The following is a 22,366-nucleotide window of genomic DNA, read 5'->3' on the forward strand; positions in this document are numbered from 1 at the left end:
GTCAGTGTCTAAAAGGGGCGGGAAGCTGCCCCAACCGTACACCTGCCGGCCCCGCTCCCACCTGGGCACACCTGTGACTGTGTGAAGAAATCACGTGTGTTGAAGTTACAGAGAAGAAACGGACAAGGACAATTTTTCCACGGGTAAAACCAACCTGAAATCACACGTCTCGCCCGAGAGGGCCGGGCTCTCACCTTGTCGTACTTGTAGATCAAGTTTTCGGACTTGGCCAGGCCCATAGCCACCTGAGTGGTCCTCCGGGCGTGGACGCTGGCCCTCATGGCCCCCATCAGGAACGGGCAGAGCAGCTGCACCGACCACGTGCCCGGCAGCAGCTGCAGGACCCGGGCCGCATCGAACTCGGCGGCGCGGCGGTTCAGGAGGTCCACAGCGGCCACAGCCAGCTCGGGCGCAGAGGGCCCGGGGCCCAGGTAGATGGCCAGCAGCAGTTGGAAGAGCCGCCGGCGGTAGGGTGGGGCCCGGCCCTCGGAGCGCCACAGGCAGTAGTCCTCCGCTGCCGGGAAGTCGGCCAGCTCGTGGACCAGGATGCGCAGGGCCTCCTCATGCTGCTCCAGCTTCCCGTGCAGGATGGCGCTCTCCATGGGGAGCCCGGCGTCCCGGATCCTGTCTGTGAGGTGGGACCTGCTGGTTAGAAACGGCAGGGCCTGCGCCGGGTGGTGCCAATCCAACGCCGCAACTGCATGAGCCATGAGCTTAAGAACGGGCAGAGCAAGCCTGGCTGCCCGGATGCCCCTGAACTCCTCTGCCACCCAGGCTGCCTGGACGCCCTGGCCTGGGTGGCAGAGTTCAGGGGTGTCCACGTAGCCTCCCCGCAGGGCTGCCATGTGCCTTAGGACAAAGTCCACGTGTCACACGAGCATCATTCAGGCTTGAGTCACGTGCTGCTGGCCACGAGCTCAGTGTCACTGAATCAACAACATACATTAAATAAGGGGTCTTTAAGTAGGAACACACATAAAGAAGGTTACATATTGATCGGTTGGTGAAAAGGATGTGACCAGAGGTCCTCAGGAGCCTGACCCTGCATTCCTGCAGGTATGATGGCTCAGTGTCCGTGAACTCAGCTGTGGAGACTCTACAGGACACAACTACCGCGAGCAATGAGAATCGGTGTAGTTAATGGTCAGAGAGCGGTGTTAAAAGCTGCTAAAGAGAAATATATTAACCCAGTAAGGACAACCTGGAAACTCCACGGTGCCCGATACAGCAAGAGACAGGTTCAGTCTGCCAGGTGCTGCTCGGAGGCTCATACACAACAACATGGACAGTGTGGTTTCTGCCCTGGAGGAAATGAAAACCAGACCCCCTCCAGGACCCCCGCCTTCCTCCAAGCCTGGGGCAGCCAAGTGGACTGCTGGGGGCAGTGCCACCTTCAAAGCCGTGATCAGAGCTGGAGCCTCAGAAGGAACTGACCTGAGGGCTTCAAAGCCGAATAAACAAGTTCAAAGCAGCTTGGCTCAGCAGACATGCAGACCTCCCAACGCCCAGGGCAGCCTTCGTGTCATCAGCTAAGGGGCCCTGTCCGTTTCCAGAGGGTGGAGGACGGACAAGGAGGCTCGCCTGCCCTCAGGAGGCTGACTTTGTGCCACAGAGGCTCACAATCCAACCCCTGCCCCCCGAACAGAGACGAACAGAGGCCAAGGCCTCCGTCCCTGCCCCCATCCCCCACCCCCGCCGGTGACGTTTATCCAGAGAGATGCACTCACCCAGCAGAAAGTGGACTCGGTACAAATCGGATTTCTGGAGCAGGCGGCGTAGCTTCGCCTGCGTCTCGGTCACCTCTGCATCCTTGCCACTGGCGCTGGGCCTCTGCTGCAGCACCTCGTCCAGGTAGAGGACGGCTAAGTGCGTGTGGTACTCCTCCTTCTACAGGACAGGAGGACAAGCAGACAGACAGCATTTGCTAGGGGAGCCCAGAGAACGTCCCCCAACCAACCAGCCAGCAGGTGCCCGAGACTGCACGTGCAAGGTGAGCGGGGGCTACAGGACAACCACAGAATACACGTACTGGGGCAAAAGCTTTCAGAAACCACGACACAGAGAAGCTGAATCTAAAATCTATGGGAGGGCTTCCCTGGTGGCGCAGTGGTTGAGAATCTGCCTGCTAATACAGGGGACACGGGTTCGAGCCCTGGTCTGGGAGGATCTCACATGCCACGGAGCAGCTGGGCCCATGAGCCATGGCCGCTGAGCCTGCGGGTCCGGAGCCTGTGCTCCGCAACAAGAGAGGCCGCGATAGTGAGAGGCCTGTGCAATGCGATGAAGAGTGGCCCCCACTTGCCACAACTAGAGAAAGCCCTCGCACAGACATGAAGACCCAACACAGCCAAAAATAAATAAATAAATAAATAAATAAATGTAAAAAATAAAATACAATCTATGGGAAAATATCTCATTTTGAGAAGTAAGGGCCACGGGATTTAGGTATTCTCCAAAAAAGGGACAGCTTTCCTCATTTCCTTTAAGAATACCAAGGAAAAAAAAACTCTAAAAAAAAAAAAGAATAACAAGGAAGGAAAAGAGAAGAAAATGTAAGCAGAGGGGACAAGAGATGGAGGGTGAGAAAAAAAGCTACTTAGGCCGCCGGTCTCTTTCTTGAACATCCGGCTCCCTCCCTGACCTCCCACGTGTACAGACTGAGTGCCGGGAACACAAGACATTACGTTAGACCCGTGGGCCAAGTTCAGGTCCCAGTGATGCCACCGCAGCCCACGCAGCTCAGCTTGCGCTCTGGGGCCTCACCTGCAGTCTCCTGTCCATGACCAGATGTTCTAGGTACTTAACCAGGGCTTGCGGGTATTTCTTAAGGCAACTGATGATATCATCTGGGTTAAATCTACTCTGCTGTTCGTCTACAGGTCTCTTGGTGAAAACTTGAACTCCGACCTGAAAGAAGAATAGCAATTTATTTATCGTGCTTTGCAAAGACCCCATCTTATCTTCATTCTGAGCACTGTATGCTTTGGGTAAAACCACTGTCAAAAACATGATGATTCATGGGACTTCCCTGGTGGTCCAGTGGTTAAGACTTCGCCTTCCAGTGCTGGGGTTGCAGGTTCAATCCCTGGTCGGGGAACTAAGATCCCATATGCCTCGCGGCCCAAAAACCAAAACATAAAACAGAAGCAATATTGTAACAAATTCAATAAAGACTTTGAAAATGGTCCACATTAAAAAAATAACAAAAAAACATGACGATTCGGAAAAACAGTGCAGATGAAGCACTGACAGAGACAGGAAATGCCGCAGAGCTCCAGCTGGAATTCCTTATAAAAGGGTCAGAAAGTAAGGAACCAAACATTTATTGGTGGTAGGTTTTGACAATCCATGAAGCAACAACTCTGTAACATTTAGATCATCCAAAGCAAGGACGGTCACTTGCTGGATCATAAGTGAAAGAAGATACAAGCGGCTGAAGATTCAGTGAACTCGATTCTCCAAACGCCCATACCCACTGTGTGCATTACCCACATGGGACCCAAGCCCATGCACAGCAACAAAGACCCAACACAGCCAAAAATAAATAAATAAAAATAAATAACTTTATAAAAAAATACTAAAAAGAACCCCTTTCATTTATTATTGCCAAGTATTATTGCATTTTGTGCATATACATTTTATTTATCTATTCATCAAGTGATGGACACGGTTTTTTCTTTCTTTTGGCTGTCGTGAATAATACTGCCATAAATATTCATGTACAAGCTTTTATGTGAATAAAGGTTTTCATTTTTCTTGGATGCATACCTAGGAGTGAAATCGCTGGCTCATATGATAACTGTTTAACCATTAGTAGAACTGCCAGACTGTCTTTCAAAATGACTGTACTGTTTTACTTTCCCACCAACAATGAATCTAATTCCTCTGCATCTTTGCCAACACGTACTATTGTTGCCTTTTAAATTTTAGCCATCCTACTGGGTGTGAAATGGTTTTGATTTACATTTCCCTTAAGGATTAATAAAATGACTGATGAAAACAAACAAACAAAAAGGGTCCTTCTATGTCCCCAACCCACCCCTCCCAAAGGGGGTTGGGGACACATAGAAGCAAGGATGACGGTTTGCCTGGTGTGCCCCCGGCCCAGCTCCACGCCCTGCAGGGCAACAGTCTGGTCCTGCTCCAGCCCACAGAGAACAAGGGACCAGATGCCGTTAGAGGTGGGGGTCAACACACAGGTGTTTAAGAAGATGCTAAGACCTGACCTGCGGTGCTTTCTGCTTTCCTACACAGTGGCCTGCCCCCGACACAGGTGTGCAGAAGCACTGAAATGCAGAAATTCCTCGAGAGCTGGGATTCAGACGGCTCAAGCCATGTATTAAAAGGAGGGGCGGGAAAGAAAGTGGAGAGAAGGGTTAAAGTGTAGCTTGTTTTCCCACCTAGAATCAAGTTTTCTGTCCATTTTCACCAGCCCCGCTGCCGCCCCTGAACGAATGCGTTTACTAAGCACAAACCTCCGGGTTTTTCTGCAAGACCCAGTCAGCATACTGCCACACGAGGTCCGGGTCAAGGCTGTAGGTGAGGAAGTCCACGATGTACTCGTACAGGTCTGAGCGCGTGGAGTCGTGAATATCCCCATTCACGATGCTCACCCACAGCTGGAGAGGAAGAAAAAAGAAGGTAGGGAAGGTTACATACCTCTTAGAATTAGCTCAGAAAGGCCATGTGTTTATTTGTCTGGCCTTTCAATATTTCAGGGTGGCAGGAGAAACTTTAGAGGCTTAAATCCATTTTAATTTTTTCACACACACGAGAAAAAAAAGAGGGGACATGGTCCAGGAAATCAGGAACATAAAGCACCAAGTTCTTTTTCTTTCCTTTTTAATGAGATCATAGTAATACAAATAGTAAATATAGTATATGAGGAGACTTGGATGCATTAAAAAATATCTCTTCCGGGGGCTTCCCTGGTGGCGCAGTGGTTGAGGGTCTGCCTGCCGATGCAGGGGACACGGGTTTGTGCCCCGGTCTGGGAAGATCCCACATGCCGCGGAGCGGCTGGGCCCGTGAGCCACGCCCGCTGAGCCTGCGCATCCGGAGCCTGTGCTCCGCAACGGGAGAGGCCACAACAGTGAGAGGCCCACATACCACACACACACACACAAGTCTCTTCCTGAAATAAAATCATCACTGACAATGCTGGGACACAGAAGAAATTCACCTACATCCATCAGCCAGGCTGTTCCAGCCTTCTCTGTCACAGGAATTTCTGATTTTGAAGACCTTTTGGGACTGTGAGAGTCTGATTTGCTTTCAAAAACCTCTGGTGACCCTGTGCCCTGGTGTTCCTACTGTCTTTTGCATGGGGGCTCAGGGTAGATTTTAATAATAAAGTCCTTTGCTATTTCATCCAGACACTTCCCTGCCATGTAAACTGAATCTTTTTTTTTTTCGGTACGCGGGTCTCACTGTTGTGGCCTCTCCCGTTGCAGAGCACAGGCTCCGGACGCGCAGGCTCAGTGGCCATGGCTCACGGGCCCAGCCGCTCCGCGGCATGTGGGATCTTCCCGGACCGGGGCACGAACCCATGTCCCCTGCATCGGCAGGTGGACTCTCAACCACTGCGCCACCAGGGAAGCCCCTGAATCTTTTTTTTTTTTAATGCTCCACTGTGCATATGTACTATTTTTTTTTTTTAATTTTTATTTATTTTTGGCTGCGTTGGGTCTTCGTTGCTGCGCGTGGGCTTCCTCTAGATGTGGCGAGCAGGGGCTACTCTTCGTTGCGGTGCGCAGGCTTCTCACTGCAGTGGCTTCTCTTGTTGCAGAGCACGGGCTCTAGGTGTGCAGGCTCAGTAGTTGATGCTCGTGGGCTCTAGAGCCCAGGCTCAGTGGTTGTGGCGCACGGACTTAGTTACTCCGCGGCATGTGGGATCTTCCCGGACCAGGGCTTGAACCTGTGTCCACTGCATTGGCAGGCGGATTCTTAACCACTGCGCCACCAGGGAAGTCCCTGTAAACTGAATCTTACTTTCAGAGCCTCAGAATGAAGTGGCATCATGAGGTGTGGCAGAGATGGGGGCTGCCTGAGAGCCCCCCTGCATCATCGTCTGTGCCGTGGTCCTCACCCACCTGTCCACACTGACTTCTGAACTACACCATACCAGCAAGCAGCCCAGGAAACAGGCAGGCAGTGTAAACAGCTTTAGTTTTGTCACAGGCAGCCGTAATTCTGGTAGCAGCACACCAATGTTTTTTATGTTACTAGTTTCTTCAGCGCTGAATTCCCCAAATCAAACAAACTATTCACACAGCCATTGAAATGTGTCATTAAAAAAATTCTGCCATATATGGTGATTTATTCCATATTATTTCAATTTTGTAAACTCCTGTCTATATAGCTTTGCTGATGTTATTAACACACTTATAACAAATTCTCAGAACATGGTGTTTTAAAAAAATAAAAATTTTAGCTTTGACACCCAAATCTGCTCTTAGCCATGGGGAGTATGTTGATGGGAACCTTTTTTTTTTTTTTTTTAACCTATCCCACAATCATGTTACCATGGTAATTTCTCAAAGCAACCAGATATGCTTGGTGAGTTTGGTGAGCACTGTTGATGCTCTTGGCCGCTCACAAAAGATGCAAGACAAGAGACAAGATGAGAAATTTGGGCGCAAGAGCCCCTGCCAGGGCCCTGAGCACTGGCTCAGTCCCCAGCTCTCCTGCTGACCAGTGGTGCCACCCGGGCAAGTGACTGGCCTTGATCAGCTTTAGTTTTGTCACAGATGACATGACAACCCAGCTCTCTGGCAAGACGTATTGTCATTAACAGTGGAAATTACAACCTGTTACTCACAGCCTTAATTTTTGATAAGGCAGTGGAGTCACAGGCTTTGTGGCTCAGTAAGAAATCCTATTTTTCTTACATTTTAAACAACTCAGTCTTGACAATGTTCTTTAAAGAGATGGAAAGATGAAGAAAAGAAAATTCTTGGGGCTTCCCTGGTGGCACAGTGGTTAAGAATCCGCCTGCCAATGCAGGGGACATGGGTTCAAGCCCTGGTCTGGGAAGATCCCACATGCTGCAGAGCAACTAAGCGCGTGCGCCACAACTACTGAGCCCACGTGCCACAACTACTGAGCCTGCTCTCTAGAGCCTGCAAGCCACAACTACCGAGCCTGCAAGCCACAACTACTGAAGCTCGCGTGCCTACAGCCTGTACTCCACAACAAGAGAAGCCACCGCAATGAGAAGCCCGCGCACCGCAACTAGAGAAAGCCTGTGCACAGCAATGAAGACCCAATGCAGCCATAAATAAACAAACAAACAAACAAACAAACAAATAAAAGAAAATCCTTGGACAACATTTCTCAAGGATTCGCTTTCTAAAACAGTACTATTTTTGTTTTGTAAAAAACGTAGATCAGGCAAGACTGGTCTCTATCAATTTGTGATTTTTTTTCAAACAGACTCAGTAGTTGTGGCACATGGGCTTAGCTGCTTAGCAACTTAGTTGCTAAGCTAAATGGTGGTGGTTTTTAAACAGTGCTGAGATGCCTTTGAACTCACCTGAACGGCAGCAGCGTCTTGGTGGTTGTAATGATAGAGCAGCCCCAGTGCAAAGTACCTGGAAGAAAACTCGGGGTAAGTGCACCCTCTCCTGACCACCCACTGCAGGCAGTACCCCCACAGCAACACCCTTGGCCCTGGGCCCCCAGCCCCACATGTGCTATTCAACTCAGTTCAACAACAAATTTCAAGCACCAGAAAGATCCTCCTTTCTGTTTATTTACTTATAGTCTGAAAATGTATTCCCTATCAATTTCCAGAAAGGACCATATTCACATCTAAGATGAACTGAAAAATAAAACTATTATGATACTATGGAAAATCACATTTGGAATTGCTTTACAACTTGCTTCAAATACTAGTATGATTTGCCATCTCTTCAGTTAACCATTATTAACTTATCACGAGGTATTAAGACCGTTTGGAAGGGATGCTGTCTGAGCCATTCTGGGGTAAGGATTTTGAACGGCAAGAAATGCCAACAGTATGCAGGCACTGCAGAGAACAGAAGGTCAGGGAGAGTCAGGCTGGGGGGACCCAGAGTTCCAGGCCCTGACTTTCAATCCAGGCTTCATTACTTAGGGACTGTATGACCTTGAGCAAGTAGGTTACCTTCCTTGGCCCTCGCTTCCTCATTTATAAGCGGACAGGATCAGGGACAACACGGGCATCGCCCGGGCCGTGAGCTGTCGCCACCCTCCCACGCTCACAGGTGTGTCCTCTCCTGGTCCTCTTCCCCAGCAGGTGACCAGATCAAGCTGCCCCAGGGGGCCATCGGATCTCTTCCCTCAAAGAGCAACCTCTCAAGATATTGAACTATTCCCTAGGACCCTTCTCTTCTCCCGAAAGCTTTTAGAAAGTTCCACTGACTCCGCCAGACCCTGCCATCCCAAGTCACTGCCATAAGCTGTCAGTGCGTTTTCTAGTTCCTAAATAAATCACTCCATTCCACAGTGCCTTCGGGAAACTGAGGGAAACGGCTGAACGAGCCACTTCCCACGTGCAGGCCAGTCACCAGCCCATGACGTCCTGCATCTGAACAGGGTCTGGGTCGTGAGCCTGGGTCTCTGTGGAATTTCACCAGCACCTCCGCCATGTCAAATGCATACCAAAAGGCACAAAGAATCTCACAGGGAGCACTCAACCCCCGCCAGGCCTAGAAGGGTTAGACCACCGCCTGCCCCCAGGATGAAGAAGCTGCCAGATCTAACCACGTCATCACTGCAGACGGGCCCCCATCGTACCCGCTGGCCGGTCGGCAAGCGGGTGGGTGCCGACCAGCTCACGCCTGTAATGAAGGAGTTTGACCCCGTAACCTTTTATCCACAAGATCCAGAAGCCTCACTCTCTATCTGTTTATCCAGATGCCCATCTGTGCGTTCAGCCTGGCCATCAGTGGCTGAAGTGCGCTATCATTTTCCCGACACGCATGCGGCATCTCGCACAGCTGAGTCCCACCCGGATGGAAACTGAACAAGCACACCATTGACTGACAAGGCCTATGACTGTACGGTCTGTCATGAAGGAGCTGGCATCAGAGTTGTGCCCTCTAAGACCCCAGCGGTGGATCTGCAGACCGTGATGAGGCTGACAGATCCCGAGGTGCTGGGTGGTCCCTTGATGAACGCCTGGGACTCGGAACTCACGCTGGTGCCTAAGCTGCACGACAGCTTCCCATGGGTGGGGACGGGGAAGGGTCAGGCAGGGAGCCCCGGGTTCGGTGGGGGGAGCGTCCGGGGGACAGAAACACTCACTTTTTGTGCTTCTCCAGCCAGGCGGCGCTGTCGGTGAGCAGACAGAAGTTCTCGGTGACCAGGAGGTCCAGCAGGCTGTCGTGGTCAGCCTCCGTGTACAGCTTGAGCAGGGCCGTGTCGATGTCCTCCTTGTAGCCGTTGGCCACCTCCGTGCTGCGGACTTCGTTCAGGTAGCTCATGAGGAAGCGCTTGCATTTGGCCACCTTCTCCTGGTCGCCCTGCGTCAGCTGGTTGAGGTCGGCAAACTCGTGCAGAGGAGGGTGGGACCGGGTAAACGAGGAGGACGTGGGCAGCAGGAAGGGGTACAGGGAGATCAGCTCCCGCACGTCCAGCTGGCCGCTTCTGCAATTACAGTGTCAAACTAAATGCAGCAAAAAGAGAGAGAGGGTGCACGCAGGCACACAAGACGACATTGGACGGGCGCGCCGTCTGCACGCCGTCCGCAGCTGCACAGGCTGCAAAGCACCGCGGGCCGGGCACCGCCCACCCCCAGACCCCACGACAGAGCAGAGGGCTCGGCGGCCGCAGACGTGGCACCTCCAGGGCTGCCATGGGTCCCCGCAAACCCAGGCGGGGGGGGAACAGCAGGAGGCACAGCAGCTCTGATCAAAGGCAGATTCAGAGGCGGCCCCGTGTACATCTCCTCCTTTACGGCTCTGAGTCGTGCGGAATCTGTTCTATGCGGACATTTGGAAAACTTCTTCTACAGGCGATGCCTTCGTGGGACACTGAAGGGCGATCACAGCGGGTTTAAGTTGATCTTCTGAGCGAGCGCGAAGAGCCACTGCTTCCCAGGGCGCACCTGACCCCCAGCCCAGAGGAAGGGCTGCCGGAGGGGGGAGGGGCTGAGACAGGCCTGGGCTGGGGAGGGAGAGGGGTGGGATGGGTGCTGGTGAAGGGGGCGGCCCACGCGTGCAGGATCCATGTCACGCGGAAGGGACCTCAGCTTCCTAAGACGGTGGACCAGGAGCATGCCGTTTACAATGTCCTCAGAAGAAGAACAGTCTTTCAAGTCTTCCCAGAAGCACCTGCTCTTTCTCTAAACTCAGAGCTTTTGGTAAAATCTCTGGAGGAAAGGGAAAGTGAGCCATCGTGTTTTCCTAGGAATCCTTCACAGGGCATCAAACACGCTCTTTAGAATTGCCTTCTCGGGCTTCCCTGGTGGCGCAGTGGTTAAGAATCCGCCTGCCAACGCAGGGGACACGGGTTCGAGCCCTGGTCCGGGAAGATCCCACATGCTGTGGAGCAACTAAGCCCGTGCGCCACAACTACTGAGCCTGCACTCTAGAGCCCGTGAGCCACAACTACTGAGCCCGTGTGCCACAACTACTGAGCCTGCACTCTAGAACCCGCGAGCCACAACTACTGAGCCCGCGTGCCACAACTACTGAAGCCCACGCACCTAGAGCCCGTGCTCCGCAACAAGAGAAGCCACCGCAATAAGAAGCCCACTCGCCGCAACTAGAGAAAGCCCACTTGCAGCAACAGACCCAACACAGCCAAAATCAATAAATAAAATAATAAATTTTAAAAAAAATTCCACGTTCCTTATAAAAAAAAAAAAGAATTGCCTTCTCCTCTCTTAGAGGACCACTCTGTATGCCCCTTAACTGCCCTACCTTCAAGACACAGGACAGTGACCCTCGGGCTAAGGGGGGCAGGGGGTGCGAGGGGTGTACACACGACGGCCTCGCTACTTCTCCCCGGAGCACAGCACCCGTGGCGGCCTTTCCCATCACAGCCACAGTGGAGGTCTGACCGCGGAGGGACGCTTGGAAGGCTCGCTACCGACACCTCAGGTTACCTGAAGAGTTCTTTAGCCTCCAGGAACTGAAGCTGCGCAAACTGTATGAAGCCCGCCTGCTGCAGGATCCGGCGGTACATGACCTGCAGGGAAAGACAGGTTTCAGCACTCTGACCTGCCCTGGAACCACGACAGGAGGAGAAGCTAAGCGTCTGGTCATAATCCAGGCTAACTGTTAACTATTACACGGAAACCTGAAGTTACAAGGTAAGGAAAAAACGAGGCTTATGCGAAATGATTTTCAACATAGACACGTATACATGTCAATCAACCCCTCATTCCCGAGACCAAGCTGTTCTCTGTCTAAGCATCGTTCTTTCTTCTTCGTAGATTTCCCATCCATCCCGATCCGTATTCCTCCTCCTGCACTCCCTGGCTTCCTTGACTGCTTCCACCTCTGGTGCTCAGATGGATGTGAACATCGCCGGCGTCCCTGGGAGCCCGGAAGCTGCCCATCCTTCTTCATTCTTGTGGAACTGACTCTTCACACCAGCACTTCTGAGCATCCCTCCAGAGCACAAGGCCCACCCATTTAAGGATAAACAGATAAATACGCAGGTTCTCCTGCCGAAGCTTGGGAGTCACTGTGCATTCTATCCCCTCCCCTCAACGGTGATACACAGCCACATCCGCACCGCAGCCCGAGGATTCCTGCAATAAAAGGGCCGTTGATCTGTGTCTAATCCAGTCCTACCCAAACTTCCTGGACCACAGAGCCTTTTGTTCTGGTAACTTCCAGAAATAGCAACACACTTAAGGAAGATGCGCTGTGGTGTCTGTAATTCCACCCCCTCCCTGTCACTGTCCAGCTGGTCAGCTTCAAGCTTTGTCCACCTTTGTCTGAAAGGCCTTGTGGACCCGCCTCTGCTCCATCCTTACTGGCTCCATCACCTCAGCCCGGGCCCTCACCACCTCACACCTAAAGACTCTAACTGTGCTTAAGACCCTAGGACTTCAATTCCTCCCCTTTCCAATCCATCCCGCTGTTTGATATGCCATAAATCCCTTGAAGGCATGTACGTAATTCATCTTAGCATCCCCACAACCTGGCAGGGTACCTGCCATTTAAGTAATCACCTACTGACCTGATCTGTTTTTATGAAACTCCACTTTGTCACTCGCTGAGCCCGTTTTACAGACAGGAACATCCTGTTCAGAGATGCTAAGTTTTTAGCCCAGAGTTACTAACATGTAAGTGGTTGAGCCAGGGTTGAAACCCGGACCTTTCTGCTTCCAGAGCCCGGTTCTTCCCGCTCACTGGCTCACCCAGGTACACAGCAGGCGGCTAACACTGTTACCCCCGAAGAAACGAGGGAGATGGAGACACCTAAAGGCTGTTGCTTCCGATCAGCTTTCAGAGGGGCTTGTTCTCCAAAGCACAGCAGCATCTCCTCCCGTCCCTGCAGAGCAATTCCTGCAGAGACGGCAGGAGAGGCAGCTGCTTTTTCATGACTCTCTTCCCCGACACTAGCTATGCCTGACGGGAAAACTGGCCTCTGTACGCCGCCAGCAATAGGTAGACAGAAGCGAGGCCAGGTTCTGTTGGGAGGGGATGCCAGTTCCATCTCTGAAAGGAGAAGCAACAAGGGCCAACCACTTAGCAAGAAGGATAAAAAGGACCCGTCAGGGGCTTCCCTGGTGGCGCAGTGGTTGAGAGTCTGCCTGCTGATGCAGGGGACGCGGGTTCGTGCTCTGGTCCGGGAGGATCCCACATGCCGCAGAGCAGCTGGGCCCGTGAGCCATGGCCGCTGGGCCTGCGCGTCCGGAGCCTGTGCTCCGTAGCGGGAGAGGCCACGGCAGTGAGAGGCCTGCGTACCACAAAAAAAAAAAAAAAATGGACCCGTCAGCTGTGGCAGAAGAATTCTCATTCACACCCAGGCTTGCTGACGAGAAATCCGCTGAATGACAATTTTTCCCTCGTGGCTGCAGGATTCAAATGTCACCCACTCTTCCCTTCCTAAAGGGAAATAAAAACTACTTTTGTGGGGCTTCCCTGGTGGCGCAGTGGTTGAGAGTCCGCCTGCTGATGCAGGGGACGCGGGTTCGTGCCCCGGTCCGGGAAGATCCCACATGCCGCGGAGCGGCTGGTCCCGGGAGCCATGGCTGCTGAGCCTGCGCGTCCGGAGCCTGTGCTCCGCAGCAGGAGAGGCCACAGCGGTGAGAGGCCCGCGTACCACAAAAAAACAAAAAAAACAAAAAAAACGGCCCTGGGTCACAGGTTAACACGTGTAATTGTGGGAGCCCAGAGCAAGCATTCAGGGATGGGGGGGGACTCAGAGAAAAGGCAAATGTGAGCAAGGTATCGAAAGCTGTACTCGGTGGAGTTTAGAAGTTCACTCCACTGATAGAAAATAGCACAAATAACAAGTAAAGACAACAGGGAGGGCGGGGAGGTGGGTGAAAGCACGTGGCGCTGATGGGGCAGCGAGGCTGTCCCGGCTTTACCCAGGGATGCCCAGAGGCCAGCCATCTCTGCGGTGGGTCTTTGGATGGTGGCACTGGCTATTTTTGACTTGCTTTCAGGATTAGAAGTGTTTTAGGATGGCTCCCAGAGTGTCGGCACAGTGCAGGGCTCAGGCAGGGGACAGCTCAGGTCGGGGTCATGGGGGGAAGGAGGCAGCGGGGGTGGGGGGGCGGGGAAGTGGGCAGGGCCTGGCCGCGAAGGCCACCTGATGCAGACTTGACTGTGGGCAGGGAGGCACCCACGGAAGGATTTCCAGCTAAGGGTTTGGTGGGCACGTCAGAAAGCACCTTCCGTGGGGCCGTGGAGGACGGACTGCAGACATGCAGGCAAGGGGCTGTGAAAACAATTCAGGCACAACGGGAGAAGGGTCCCCAGCAGCCACGTGGGCATGAGAACGAGAGCCAAGTTCAAGGTCACTGGGGGTGCACGTCTGGGGTACATACCACAGGGGGAAGGCGGGGAGCGTGCTAGGTGCACAAACCCCAACTGGGATGGCAGATGGCAGAGCCAGACGAGCACTAACACCATCCACTATGCACTGCGCAGCTGCTCTCAGGAAAACGGCAAGAGGAAAGAAAAAGCCAAGAACACGGGCAGCCTCTCTAAGAAAATGGGACACACTTGAGGTGTGCCCATGGGTGTGTGCAAGGAGGGGGCACCCGACATGTGCCCGTCCAGACACCCACGAGCTCCCAGGGCCCACCCTCGGGACGGAGAGAAGCTGAGAGCAGCAGAGCAGAGGCCAAGGCTGCCTCAGCACCCGCCTCCCCACGTGGATACGCAAGGAAAACGCGGCAGAAACAGGCGCTCAGCACAGAAACACGCCCTGAACTGACGGGTTTCTTCTTTGTGCATCTGCTGCCCCCTGCTGAATGCTCACAGGTCATCTCACTAAAAAATGAGGAACACGATGGGCGAGGAGGGAAGGACTGAGAGTGTGGGCTTAGCAGATGCAAACGATTCTCTGTAGCACGAAGGAACAACAAGGTCCTACTGTAGAGCACAGGGAACTACAGTCAACAGCCGGGGATAAACCATCATGGAAAAGAATACGAGAAAGAATATCTATGTATAACTGAGGCACTCTGCTGTACAGTAGAGATGAACACACATTGTAAATCAACTATACTTTAATAAAAATTTTTTTTAAATGAGCAGTAAAGATGGAAAGTTGATCAATATTTATCCTGTGACCATAAGTGACACGTCCTGACTTCTTCCACCTTCAGAATCTACCCTCTGCAGCATAAAGCCACTGAGGCCAGAAAGCACAGCTTCATTCCACAAACCACATCGTCCTGAAAATCTGGCCCACAGAAACAAGCAGGGGATCACTATGAATTCATTAGAACTTTTTTTTTTTTTTTTTTTTTTTTTTGCAATACGTTGCGGAGCACAGACTCCGGACGCGCAGACTCAGCGGCCATGGCTCACGGGCCCAGCCGCTCCACGGCATGTGGGATCTTCCCGGACCGGGGCACGAACCCGTGTCCCCTGCATCGGCAGGCAGACTCTCAACCACAGCGCCACCAGGGAAGCCCTCATCAGAACTTTTAATGATGGACTTAGATGTTCACATGAAGCGTGCACACACCAATATTTCGCTCTATTATTCTCAAATATATAGAGTAACCCGAACTCACCTTGCAACTGATCAGGGAGCAAATTTTTAGGAAACCTGATTTCATCAGGCATGAGAATAATTTGTGTTTGTTTCATCAATTGTATTGATCATACCACTGATATTAAAGTTAGCGTTTGTAAAATGCATTGAAAGTTTTCTCCTAAGGAAATGAATTAGATGGATTCCGGCAACATTACATGGTTTATCAGTACAGTTCACAAAGCTTTTTCTGTTGATAACATAAACCTAAACTCTACAAATTCAACCCCATCCCAACAAATATAAATTCTGAACTGGGAGACAAATTAACCTGAGGTTCCTCTTTTCGTCTGTAACCACTGTGCCCTGAGGCTCCTCTGGAAGAAGGATGCTGATTAGAAATACAACTTGGTGAATTAGGCACGGGAATTATGTCAGAGGCTCAAATCCCGACTTGGCCTCGGCCAGCAGCGTGACTTCATCCAGCTGTTGGTCCGGCTGCTCTGAGACCTGCTTCCTTATCTGTACAACGTGGAGACGCAGAGAAAATTGAATGACGGACAGGAAGCGGTCTGCAGGGCCCGGGGCACTTAGATCCTAACGTTTTCTAAGCCGGTGGCCTGGGGGCCTGCGGATTACAAACCTGAAATTTTTCCTTTGGAATGTTCCTCCGGGCGCCTTTCGCTAGAACCAGAGCCTCCTCCACTCTCCGGCTCGCTAGAAGATCCTGTATTTGTTTTTCCAGAGGTAACGGAACCAAGACGTAAACTCCTTTACTTGTGGCGACGATCACTCTTCCTGGGAAGAAATGGAACACGGTTGGAAAGGGTAGGAACCCAGCGCTGGCAAGAAAACACACCCCCTCGCCCAAAGAGGAGCACGAGCGGAGGTCTGACCAATGTCACCACAGCGCCCCAACCCCGAGTTCCCACAGCAACCAGAAACGAATACTTCTCTTTCCTTCTTCCCACCATCAGAAAAGGGCGAACTCTTTTTTTTTTTTTTTTTGCAGTACGTGGGCCTCTCACTGTTGTGGCCTCTCCCGTTGTGGAGCACAGGCTCCGGACGCATAGGCTCAGCGGCCGTGGCTCACGGGCCCAGCCGCTCCACGGCATGTGGGATCCTCCCGGACCGGGACACGAACCCGTGTCCCCTGCATTGGCAGGCGGACTCCCAACCACTGAGCCACCAGGGAAGCCCAAGGACGAACTCTTAACAGTACATTTCCGAAGTAGGGGATATTGAAATGTTTGGCCTTTTTTTTATTCTGAAGTGCTGATAAATTTAAAACCAGTTGAGTAGGTCCATGATGAGGCTATAGTGCTCAGTCCTGGAAAATAAGCAGTAAGAATTATGCTATCCCTCATATAAAACTTCTGAAAAATTCTTTTCTCTCCAGGGTAGTCAGTTTACAGGAAACTAAGATTACAACGCAACGTTCGGAACCATAAGATAACATTTCACACTCGCCCGCCATCCAAAATCACCCGATCTCGGCGTTATCTTCTCTCTTCCCCACTGCCCCCGGCACCGTGATGTCTGGCATGGTCCACTGGGGAGTCGGACCTGCCACCCAAGACAGCCCCTCCTGCCAAGCTTCGAGTGCGATTTCTGCTCCCTCCGGAGACACGTTTGAAGCTAAACTATCACCTGTTCCCAGGGAGCGGTGGAACGACCTTGTCTCTCTGTCTGAAGGTCGTTCAGGGTCAGCAGAGCCTCTTCTTCTCCCTCTGCTCCTCCCTCCTTGGGAATCATCGTGTCCATCCCAGTCCCACCGCCTGGTCTCTCCCCGCCTGGATCTCCCCTTCCTGGCCTCCCTGCCCGGCTCTCTGTCTGCGTCATCTGTCCTCCATGTCAACCGACGTCACTGTCCTCACGCTCAGATGAGGTTCTGCCCCTGCTGTGCACTGGTGTCCCTCTTTCTGGGAAGCCTCCCTGTGTTCCCGCTGGGGGTGGGTGATGTCGCCAGCCTCTGCGTGCCCGCAACCCATCCCCCATGCCCACCTCCACCCCTCAGTGTGCACAGCACGTAACACTGTCATGAATGAGCTCTCCCAGCACGTGTGTCAGGGCCCCCGTCAAACCCTGACACGCTTCACGTGGGACCTCGAGACTCAGCAGGTCTGCGTCCCCAGCATCTAACACAGGAAGGGCAATGTCTGGGGAGCCCCAATCCCGACACAGCAAGGGCAATGCACAGCTCTAGATTAGCTCCTGGTTTGAAGAGAATATCATCAAGGGCATTCTCAGGAAGCCGGGGAAATCTGACCACAGGCAGGCGCTGAGAGCACATTTCTGGGGTGTGATAAGGGCTTTGTGGTCACGCGGGAAAACGCCTGCTGAAGGATATTCCGAATTAAGTGCCATGGTCTCCTCCACTTACTTCCAAACTGCTCAGTGGAACGTGAACCAGTATGAAAAAATCTAGGTGAATGGGGGGCAGGGATTCACTTTGTTTTTCTTTCAACTTTTCACCACGTTGGAAGGTGTTCATAATAAAATTTAGGAAAAGTAAAATAAATCCCTCCCTCCCTGGCTGCCCTGGTCCACTGCGGCCTCACCCAGGCCAGCCCTCCTCATACAACAGGCACCACAGTCCCTGTGAATCACTTGCGTGGCCCGGAGCCCAGAGTTCCTTCTTGTGCAGATTTGCGTGTGCCTTTCTCTCTGCCTGAAGGTTCTTTCACACCACACCCACTTGGCAGATTCCTACTCATCCTTAAACGTTTGGCTCAAACACCATCTCCTACAGGAAGCCCTCCCTGATACTTCTAGGAAATACTTCCTCCTCTGCTCTCCCAATTGGCCTTGTTTTGTTGCCATCAAGCTCTCAAACTGCTGTGGCTATTTGTTTCACTATCTCCCTTTAACCTCGGTGCCCCTGAAGCACAGAGACTGTATTACCATTGCCTGTGGATCTTCCATGCTCAGCAAGAGGCCAAGTTCCCAATGGACCCTTAATAGCACTTAGTGAAGAAATACAAGCATAAAAGATTGACAGCTAAATGTTGTTAAGATTCCGTGGAAACTAGTACCTTCAAAATCCTGGAGGATGTGACCTTCCTTAAAGGGCAGGGTCTGCTTTTGCTGCTGGTCCAGCATGCTGTGAACGGTGATGAACTCGCTGTCGAGGGCAATGACGTATGGGAAGCAGACAGCCGCTCCAACCACGTTCTCTGACCAGTGCACGGGCGCGCGCTGAGATATCCCGGCCACCGTGGCAAACATGCCTGGGAAAACAGGAAGGGTCAGGAGGGCTTCAAAGAGCTGGGCTTTGCTTGTTTGTTTTCTGTAGATGTGTCTGAACGCAGAATACCTGCGCCTTCATTACATTTCAAGACGGGAAAGATAATATAACAGCGCGTGTGCAAAGGACCCTCCGTGACTATTCTCGTGAAGAGAACCGCTTTCCCCAGGATGTCTACATCAGTATTTCCTTCCAATTAAACATGACGTTAAAAACGTGTACATGTACCCACATGAAGGTGTATACAGCTCATGTCCTCACATGTGGGGAAAAGTGACTTTCACACAATTTAAAAAGCCTCACAAGCTTGCTTCCACATCCGGTCCTCCAACGGGTTTGCGTCTCTAAGTGCCAGCTCTTCCCTATACGTTCATTCAACACTGAACGCATTCATTCAGATACTTATTGAGCACCTACTGTGTGCCGGGCACTCTACAAGGCTTCCTATCCAGAACTGTCTCTGTTCAGAGTTCAAGTCTAATTCTGGATACACATTCTCTCTGATGCAGGGATACAACCAATCTTGCAACTGAAAACAGAGAGCTGTTAAGTGTTTGTCAATGATAACTTCCATAGTCAACCACGGTTCATCTATTTTGTACATAAAGCACTAAACGACATTTCCAAATGAGCTGGATAGAGTCCACAGATACTGGGGTTTATGAAAATTCACGTTCACCCAGTGAAGTCAATCCATTTTAAGTCAGTTTTCAAAGTGCTTGACATAAAACACCTTTAAAGACATGGTATGTAAATCAACTATACTTCAATAAAAACAAAAAAACAGCATGCTATTGCCTGCAAATGATTAGATATTCCTACAGTAGAAAAACGGTTTCTATTACACAACAGAGAAGCGGGGAGAGGGAGAGAGACAGAGAAATACAGCCAGTACTTTAAAGCAATGGAAAGTATCTCAAATATATGATAGGAGCAAAATTCCTAAGCCTATGAAATCACTGACCCTCCTAAATTTTCAGTGGTTACAAAGAGTGAAACGTATTGCACTTAATCAAGTACAAACATAGCTCTTTTCCTCCAAAGTAGGCTGTTCTTGAAAATGGGTATCAGGGGCTTCCCTGGTGGCGCAGTGGTTAAGAATCCGCCTGCCAATGCAGGGGGCACGAGTTCGAGCCCTGGTCCAGGAAGATCCCACATGCCACGGAGCAACTAAGCCCGTGCGCCACAACTACTGAGGCTGCGCTCTAGAGCCCACGTGCCACAACTACTGAGCCCACGCGCCACAACTACTGAATCCCACATGCCTAGAGCCTGTGCTCTGCAACAAGAGAAGCCACCACAATGAGAAGCCTGCCCACCACAATGAAAAGTAGCCCCCACTCACCGCAACTAGAGAAAGCCTGCGTGCAGCAATGAAAACCCTACGCAGCCAAAAAAGTAAAATAAATAAATTTATAAAAAGAGAAAATGGGTATCCAGTGGGATCACACATGCGTGTCCACGCTGTGCTCTTGCCTGACACAATCTGGGGCACCTCCTGCAGGGGCCACTTGTACGTACAACACTTGCTTGGTTCTGCTTCACACTTAAAATATTGGCTCTTGTCACGTAGGTAGCACCAACCAAAACCCTATCAATATGACAGAGCAGTGAGCCTTAGAGAGAGAGTGAGAGAGAGAGAGTGTGTGTGTGTGTGTGTGTGTGTGTGTATGTAAGAGAGTGTATCTCCTACTAAGGAAACACATTCCTTCCCCTTCAGTATTTCCCTTCCACCCTTAAAAGTCTCTTAAAATCATTCCGAAAATGACTAACTCAAGAGAAAAACAAAGGATATGCATCAGTAATTCACAGAAAACAAAATGCAAATAGCTACTAAATTCCTGAAGAGATTCCCATATTCCTTAGTAACCAGGGAAACAGAAATTAAAAAAAAAAAAAAAGTAAAAAACCAACTTACACCCATCAGATTGGCCAAAGGCTACAGACTAATAGCACCAAGTGTTGGTTTGGTATGAGGAACACTTCTGGAGAATAATTCTTTATCAAAACTGAATATACACTGACATGTTAATCTGGTGATTCTACTTTTAAATCGATGGCCAACTGACAAGCACAATGGTCACTGGGGTGTTTTTAAGAATAGTGTAAAATGGAGAATAATGCACCGAAAGAGTATGTGACTTCGGGTGAACCCACCACGAACAGAAAAGAAAGCTCATTTATTACATGAGAACAAAAAAAAGAGCTGTAAGGCAGCATGCTGAGCATCAGCTTAGAGCGACAGCCGACCTGAGCCGCACCTGGGGGCTCCCCAGCGGTGAAGGGGTTCAGGGAGATGCCTTGGTAACTACCTCCCAGATAAAAAGCAGACACAGGAGGATGACAGGAGGCCAGTGGGGCCCCCGCACGAGGGTCCCCGGGATGCAGGGAAGTGGGTATGTGGCCCCGGAAGAGAGCAAACCCTGCCTGGGATGCTGAGGGTCAGAAAGTCAAGTTCAAGTTCGGGGCAGAGCAGGAAACCCTGACCAGGAAAGTCAGGCTGAACTTGTTACAGGGTTACAGGGGCCTTAGGAAGGCTGGCCTGGCAGGAGCCAGGAAGGAGGGAGGCCACGTGGCCGCCAGCCACCAGGAAGGAGGCCTGAGTCAGGCCAGCCAGGGGGTCTGACCGAGGAGGGATAACTTCTGGGGCGAACCAGGGAACTGGGCACCTGACTCAGAGGGAGTGAGAGTCAAGGCCACTGCGCGCCATCAGAATCAGGACCAACACAATCGGGCGAGTCTGGGACCAAGCCGGGGTCAGGATGCAGGGCTGGCAGGGCATGGACCTCTGGGAGGGGCGCCTGGAGCTCCAGTGCATCCTCAGGGGTGAGGGCACCCTTCCTGCAGCAGGAGAGCCAGGGGAGGCCAGACCATGGCGAGAGGAGGTTCCTCTGAGGCTGGCGAGGGCTCCTTACTTCTTTCCAGAGCAGACCAGGAGTCAAGGAGTTCGGTGGAAATGTGGAAAACCGCGGAAAGCTCAGCGCCAGCAGGTAAGAGGGGCGGACAGGGCAGTGGGTTCTGAGCCAGGGGTGGAGAGGGCACAAGAGTGAAGGCACGGACTTTGGCATCTCTGATTCTGTACAGTCACAGAGAGGACATAACTAAGGTCTGAATTACCCCACGACTGCATCGCCAAAGTCTTCAAAGAGCGTGAAACGTGGAGGGAGAGAAACTTGAGGTGCAAAGCTTGAGCTTTGCAGGAGGAAATGAGGTTTGCAACTCTCTAGAATTTTCCGAGCATTTAGAACCAGCCAGCAAGAGAGCCTGAAGGGAGGGAAAAGCACACCATCTGCACCCAGGCGTTTGGCAAATGTAACCTGGTGACGGGACAAGCATACAGCAACCCCAAGGAGCCTGTGAATTTCAGGTCAAATAACCATGTTCTGGATAGCACAGCTCTCATGGGAGCACGGACACCAAAACGCTGTCCAGCCTCGCCCTGGAATTAAATCAGGGTCACCGCACTTACCCGCTAAGGCCGGCATCACCCGATCAGGGACTGTGCACATGAATGTTCTTGCAATGAAAAGGGCAGAAACCAGAGATCAAGAACAGAGGCTTCTACACGAAAAGAAAAGCAGAGGATTTCACTGGAATAAAAGAGCAGATCAGTAACTGGCAACCAGGGGTCCAGGTCAGGTGGAGTTAAGGTTTCACAGGTCCACTCAGGAACAGGGGCACCGTTGTTGACACCCACCCACTGATTCTATGCTTGAAAGCAGGTGACACGCGCTATTGTTTCTATATTGTCAAAGGCGCACGAGTGCTGTCAACCTGCAAATGTACCACGTTTGTAAATGGTACACCTTTAAAAACCATTGTTTTCCACTGGGTTATGTTTCCATTTAGATGGTTTCCACCCTTTAAATATCAGTGGACCCCCTTATCTGAGCTGGGGGGGGGAAGGGGGGCCATGAGGGGTACGGAATAGCTGAATTATCTGCATTTTTCAAGAAGCAT

General features: G+C 51.5%; 1 protein-coding gene across 3 annotated transcripts in view; it reads right to left on the minus strand.

Annotated features, from left to right (window-relative positions):
* Positions 1-22,366, minus strand: part of TGFBRAP1 (transforming growth factor beta receptor associated protein 1) — a 43,932-nt gene that overhangs the window by 4,226 nt on the left and 17,340 nt on the right. For all 3 annotated transcript variants that reach the window (XM_081254952.1, XM_081254951.1, XM_081254950.1), the window contains 9 exons: positions 18,195-18,389; positions 15,803-15,957; positions 11,093-11,175; positions 9,289-9,630; positions 7,535-7,592; positions 4,476-4,619; positions 2,764-2,907; positions 1,728-1,887; positions 195-628 (listed from right to left, as the gene is read on the minus strand). In XM_081254952.1, coding sequence (XP_081111078.1) covers positions 195-628; positions 1,728-1,887; positions 2,764-2,907; positions 4,476-4,619; positions 7,535-7,592; positions 9,289-9,630; positions 11,093-11,175; positions 15,803-15,957; positions 18,195-18,389 — 1,715 coding nt within the window. The remainder of the gene's footprint in view (positions 1-194; positions 629-1,727; positions 1,888-2,763; positions 2,908-4,475; positions 4,620-7,534; positions 7,593-9,288; positions 9,631-11,092; positions 11,176-15,802; positions 15,958-18,194; positions 18,390-22,366) is intronic.

Source organism: Mesoplodon bidens (assembly GCF_964165515.1).
Source record: "Mesoplodon bidens genome assembly, chromosome: 14".
In the NCBI taxonomy this organism is placed as follows: Eukaryota; Metazoa; Chordata; class Mammalia; order Artiodactyla; family Ziphiidae; genus Mesoplodon; species Mesoplodon bidens.